General features: G+C 53.3%; 1 protein-coding gene across 1 annotated transcript; it reads left to right on the top strand.

The window, feature by feature from the left end:
* Positions 1–1,496: 1,496 nt before the first annotated feature.
* On the top strand, positions 1,497–5,687 carry TGME49_213240 (hypothetical protein). Its single transcript, XM_018779596.1, has 2 exons — positions 1,497–4,079; positions 5,046–5,687. Exons 1-2 carry the CDS (start codon positions 1,918–1,920, stop codon positions 5,248–5,250), a joined length of 2,367 nt encoding a protein of 788 aa, XP_018637880.1. The 5' UTR covers positions 1,497–1,917; the 3' UTR covers positions 5,251–5,687.
* The last annotated feature ends 465 nt before the right edge of the window (positions 5,688–6,152 follow it).

Here is a 6,152-nt window from a genome sequence, read left to right as displayed (position 1 = left end):
TACCACGGAGCTCGTCTCTCACATATCAGGACATTCTCCCTCTTCCTCATCAACTCCCCGCCTCTACCCTCTTCCTTCCGGCCTCGTTTGCCTGCTTCGCCTCTTCTCTTTTTTCTCTCCTGTCTCCTCTTCTGTTGCTTCTCTCCTGTCTCCTCTCCCCGTTTCCTGGTCAGTTGAGAACTACGTCGACGCTCGGCCTCACAGCCGACGTGGAGCCTTTCTCGAGCTTTCTGTCGGCTGCCCGAAGTTGTTCAGTCTGCGCGCGTCGCCTGCGTCTCTCCTCGCGTCGGAGCTTCGTCTTCGTCTTTCCTCCGCGGTCTCGCCTGCAGACCATGGAGTCCGGAGCAGAGACACCGGGAGGCAGAGAGACGGGCGACACCGACGCCGAGACAGGACAGGGGGGATCGGCGACGGGAGAGAGCGGGATGGAGACAACAGAAAGTGGAAGAGAGGACGGGGAGAGAGGAAGGGGAGACAGAGAGGCAGAGAGAGAGGGAAAGAGATAGGAAGAGAGCGACGACAATGAGGCAGGCCGAAAGTCAAAGGGTGATCCGGAGGGGGAAGGTTTCGATCTGAGAGGAAGGAGAGAGGAAGAAGAAGACGGCGACTCTTCACCCAATAGGAGAGAATGGGGAAGGAGAGCCTGGAAACTCATGTTCTCCAGAGAGACAGAGGCAGTGCCTCCTCGGTGGAGCGCTGCTGCCGAAAGGAGAGAAGAGGGGGAAGAGAAAGAAGAGGAAGTTTCAGAAGAGGACGAGAAGTAGGAAGACGAACGTGAGAGAGACCACCGCGGGCGCGGAGAGGCAGCAGAACAGGCAAAAGAGAAGCAGGTAGAAGGATTAGCAGAGACAACGGGGGGACGCGAGAAAACAGCGGAGACACAGAGAGAGCGGTAGCCACGAGAAGAGAAAAAGCCGAGAGGCGAGAAAGAAGTCGACGAGGAAATGAGAGAGTGGTGGGAGAAAGCGCGACTCTTTAAGCGCGTTGTTGTCGCCATGTTCGATGCTGACAGAGAAAGACGAGAAAAACCGACAGGAAATGCAGAGGCAAGAAAGAAAAATGGTGGCGGAAAGCCTCCCGACGGAACACGGCTCTGAAAGGAGAATGGAGTAGACAGTTGGAAACGAAAAGCGGCCGGAGAATTTTTCGACGCTGGCAGTGCAAAGAAAGAGAAGGAAACGCAGCCGAGAAGAGGAAGCGTCGGCTGCAGACGACGGAAAAGGAAACGAGGAAGAGATTAACAAAGACGAGAAAGTCGAGTCTGTAAGAGCTCCAAAGAAAACCTGGAAAACTAGGAGAGGAAAGAGGCAACAAGCCAAGAAAAGGCATGCGTTGGGAAAAGACCGGAAGGCGAAGCAGACAGCTGAGAAGTCGAACAGCCGCGGCTGCGCGAGACGTGAGAAAAGCCGAGACGAGAGGAAGAGGACTCGAGGTGTACGTATACGTATCCCCGAGTATGAGAACTTGCGAACGAGATGGAGAGAAAATCCTTCATCGCTGGAGAAACGAGCTTTCTCTACGCGACAGGGAGGATCTCTGGTCGAGAGAAAGAAAAGACAAGGCCAGGACAGGCTGAGCCGGCATGAAAAATAACAGACCCCCCGCCGTCTCCTGTTCCTTGTCTTCCTTTTCTGTCCTCTCTACACTCCCTTCTTCTTTTCCCGCTACACTATATGTTTCTCCTTTCTACAGAAAAACTTTCTTTTCAATTCAAAGTCGCCTGGACATTCGCAGTGCGACTCGGTGTTCTCTCTTGCAGAGAGAGACGCCCATGCCCGCTTGAGTTTCTTCCTCGTCGGCCTGTCTCTCTCTTGGCCAGATGCCATCCCGGCTCTGCCTCTCTGAATTGCCTGAGGGTCTCTTCCGCTGTCTGCGCCCTGTGATGCTTGTTCTAACCGCGGGAGATCTTTCCTGAAAATGGAGACTGACGTCGCCAACGCTTTCGCGCCTCTCGTGAGGAGACCTGGCGTCTCTTCTAAGAGGCCTTCTTCTTGTTCGTCGTCTCCCTTCTTTCTTGTTGAATCTGCGAACTGCGGGAGGCTGTGTCGTCTTTCTGCTCTCGCCTCACTTCTCATTCTCTCGAGTTCTCTCCTCTTGTCGGCCGCAGGCTCTCCTCTCCGTCCTTCAACGTCGTCTTCTCCTTCAGCAGTCGCCAGCGGGATACATTCTCACTTCGTACCTCTATCTTCTTCTTCTTCTGCTTCTTCTTCTTCTTCTTCTCTCTCCTCTACTGCCTCTTCCGCTTCTCCTTACTCGCTACCAGCTGTATCGTGGTCTCTGTCTTCGTCCCTCTCTTCTCCTTCTCCCGATTCTTCTCCTTCTGCTTGTTTTTCGTTTCCTTCTCGTTCCTCTTGCTTCTCACTGCCTTCGCGCTCTTCTTCTCCTCGTTCTGTGCTTGGTTCTCGCCTGCCTTCTGCCGTGCCTCGAAGAACAGCTGGGCTCTGTTGTTCTTCCTCTCCAGTTTCCTCCTTGTCTGCTCCAACTTCTCGTCCACTCTTTGCTTTTCTTGGGCCTCTTCTGCTGCATCCACCTCAAAGAAAGCACTGTGCTCTCCACGTTTCGGCGCATACCTTCGTCCTTCCTTCCCTACGTTCTCCGTTGCCTTCTCGTCTCTCCTCTCCTCCTTTCTCTTCTTCTTTCTGTCATCGTTTCAATCCTTCTTTGTCTTCTTCTTTGTCTCCTGTTTTCTCTCTTTCCGCCGCTCACGCCTCTCTACCCCCACTGTGCCATTCCTCTCCGTCGTCCATCGATGGTCCTGGCCTCCGCCGCGAGGATGCTCAAACTCCTCGCTTCTCTGCTTCTTCCTTCCTTTCCTCTTCGTCTCCCTCTTCTTCGCTCTCATCTTCCTCTTCGCCCCCTCCTTCTGTGTCTCCTCTCTGGGGGAGAACGTCCGTTTCTCCCTGTGGTCTCGAGCCTGGAGAGGCGGTGCGGGCAGGCGTCGCCTCTGCGTGCTCCGCGTTCTCTTCTTCTCTTCGTTCCCTGAAAAACTTTTGTTCTCGGGTGTATGCGCGGGTCTCTCCAACTGTCTCCGGTTTCGCTCGCGCCTCGCTCTCCCTCTTTCACTCTTGGTTATCCATCACCTTTCGACGCATAGCCTTGACTTGGACGGTCTTGTTTCTCGACGCCTGTGGCGCCGCAGCGGTCCAGAAGGCCTGGGGAACATCACACGGAGCAGCAGAGAGCTCTCGCTCTTCTTCCTCTTCTTCCTCCGCCTCGTCTTCGTTGCCAGCTCTACCATCTGTTCTCTCTTCTTCTGCTCCTGCCTCCTTCCCGGCCTCTGCCCTGTCTCCTCCTGTCTCCTTTTCAGTGTGGGGGCGACCGGCGGGGGCAGTGCTCGTGGCTGCGGCGCTTGCCTGTGCGTCAGCGATCTTCTGCCGATCTGCGGCGAAACGCGGAGAGTCCAAGAGAGCAGAACGCGAACAGGATACACTTCCTTCGACGAAGCCTGTCCGCAGAGAGAGAGCAGACAACGAGGGGGAGAGCCTGCTTGAACGACGAAGCGACGAAGTCCAGCAAGCAGGAGGAACGTGCGGTGCAGGAGACAGAGGAGAATGGCGAGACGGGGAAGAACGAACGCAGAGGTCAGACGCGCACCGAGACACCGAAACCGAGAAGAAAGTCGGAGGAGCAGAACGGCTGTCGCCGTCGACCATCTCAGTCCTGAGTGATTCCGAGCACAGACCTGAAGACGCAAACACAGAACAGCTCCACTGCTTTCCTCCGGCAGGTCTCTCTTCCCCAGTTCACTCGAAAGATTTATCGACCTCATCAACGCGTCTCGCGCTCTTCGACTCTGCCCTCCTCCATGCACTGTCTCCCTCACGAACCCTGCCTCCGTTGTCCGTTCTGTCTCCGTTGTCCGTTCTGTCTCCGTTGTCGTTTGTGTCCTCTGGGAGTTCGGAGCCTGCACCGAGTCCGCTGGCTGAGCCGTTGAGAGGGAGAGGGTGTGCTCTGCGGCCGCGGCGCAGGGATCTCGCTTTTTTGGCGAACTGTCTCCAGGACGAAAGAAGCGCTGGCTTCGTTCTCGCCGGCGGCTTCCTCCTTCTTGCTGCGGTGAAAAGCGTCGTCGCCTACTTGCTGTAAGTTGACCACGAGTCGCTTGAGGGTGTCGCTGGCAACAGATGAGACAGGCAGCTGCGGAAGTTCCTCGGCTTCATCATCGGTCAGTCAGTTCGTAGGCGAATTCGCTCAGGACATCGAAAACCTAAACATCTGTGGCGAAAGCGAGAGTCTCCCGTAGTTCGACTCTCGCTTTCGCCACAGAAATAAACATCTGGCGGATTTTCCTGTCGAACCGCCAGACACAGGCGGAGTGTGGCGGAGGCGACAGGCGTTCATAGGGCAGCCGCAGGATGTCTAGAAGAAAAAACGTTCAGTCTGTTCGAACGCCGTCGAAGAGCGCAGTAGACGCAGTCGGCGACTCTCGGCAGAACGCCGTTGTTGTTAGTGTCTGTGCGTTCTCGTTTTCTTCGCTTTCCTTCCGTCCTCCCCACACGGAAAGACGACAAATGTCGAGAGAGCGGTCCACCCTCTTCGCTGATTCCAGAGAAGCCTCTGGGTCTGCTCGGCTCTCCAGACGCTCTGGAGTCGGCCGGTCTCTCTGTTGTGTGTTGCGTCCTGGGTGGGCGGCCAGGATTGTGGTTTTTGCTCCTTCGTCGAATGCAGGGGGCCTTCCTAGATTCGAGGATTTTCGTATCTCTGTGTTATCCACGTTTTTGCTCCGTCTCGTTCCCTCCACTTCCCTGAGTGCGTCGGAGACGTCTGTTTGTTTGTGTGGCTCGCGCGCGGTGCAATTTGATTGTTTTCTGTTCCTTTCTTTTATTCTCACTGCGTGTGGGTGCCTCGGATCATCCCTGGCGGTCGCCGCTTCTCTTCCAGGAGTTGTCGGAGAGTGTATTCGAGTTCTCGTTCTGGATGTCGGTCTACGCCTCGGTCTGTCTCTCTCAAAGCCGGCATGGCCTATCCTACGGGGAGTGGGTGTTGAGAATCGGTCGGCCACTGCTTCTTCTTTTCCTCTCACTGTCTGTCCTGCTGTCCCCCCGCAGAGAGAGACGCCGCGAGCGCCAGCGCGTCCAGGCCGCTCTGGAGGCCTATCGCCGAGAAGAAGAAGAATTCGTAAAATTCGGACCTGGGGGGAAACGTCGCGCCGAGGCGTCTGAGAGCAAGAACGCCTCTTCCCGACACAAAAAGCAGAAGAAGTCTTCTACTCTGCGTCGACAAAGCATCCCTCTTGACGGGGAGCAGATGTGATGTAGCGTCGACGTCAGAATGTGATTTCGGTCTTGAGAAAATCGTTTTTTTCGATGAAAAGAATGTCCAGGCTTGCGCGGTGTTGCCGTAGATAGTTAGATAGAGATAGATAAACATATTTATACAGACAGAGGTAATCTTGTTATTCCATTATGTACACACATCCGCATGCATTACATATCAATATATGCAGACAGACAAGGAGGACGAGATACGTTTCAGAGTCAATCGGGAGACCTAGATGGAGGCGAGAGGGTGCCGAAACGCAAGCGGCAGCAGATCGGTCAAGTCGTTGCCTGTTTCCTTAGAGACGAAGACACGATGTTTGTCTGATTTCCTTTCGTTATGACGCCGCTGTCGAGGACGCATGCGTTTTCGAAAAAACGAATCTTACTGTTTTTGAAGGGCCGCATGCATGTCATTGCGAACGCCTCTCTTGACCTATCTGTCTTGTGTCTCTTCAAAGAACTTTTCAACTGTTTGTGTGTGGAGGTGGATGCAAGGCAGCACCGCTGCAGAACGCAGGCAGTGCAAGGAGACATTTAGAACTGTCGCGCTGCTCCGGCGTCAAAAAGGCGAGTCTGCTCGCTTCTCAAATACTTCTTTTCAAACGCTTGAGTTCTCTTCTCAGAGGAAAACGAATCATCTATCCTGCCGCGAACCAGAGACAGAAACTGTTCTAGTGAAACACACTGAAGGCGTACCTAAGGCCGAGTATATAATATATATATATATATGTAGATATATATATATATGTATATATGTATATATATATATATATATATATATATATATATATGTAGATATATATATATATATGTAGATATATATATATATATGTATATATGTATATATATATATATATGTAGATATATATATATATATATATATATATGTAGATA

The sequence above is a fragment of the Toxoplasma gondii genome, chromosome V (assembly GCF_000006565.2).
Source record: "Toxoplasma gondii ME49 chromosome V, whole genome shotgun sequence".
Taxonomy (NCBI): Eukaryota; Apicomplexa; class Conoidasida; order Eucoccidiorida; family Sarcocystidae; genus Toxoplasma; species Toxoplasma gondii.
The sequence above is the reverse complement of the archived record's forward strand: the minus strand, read 5'-3'. Positions and strand labels throughout refer to the sequence as shown.

Bases quoted from the DNA above. Each gene is read 5' to 3' on its own strand.
- TGME49_213240 (XM_018779596.1), top strand. From the start codon at position 1,918: ATGGAGACTGACGTCGCCAACGCTTTCGCGCCTCTCGTGAGGAGACCT. The intron at 4,080-5,045 runs GTAAGTTGACCA...GTCCCCCCGCAG, and splicing joins AGCGTCGTCGCCTACTTGCT to AGAGAGACGCCGCGAGCGCC.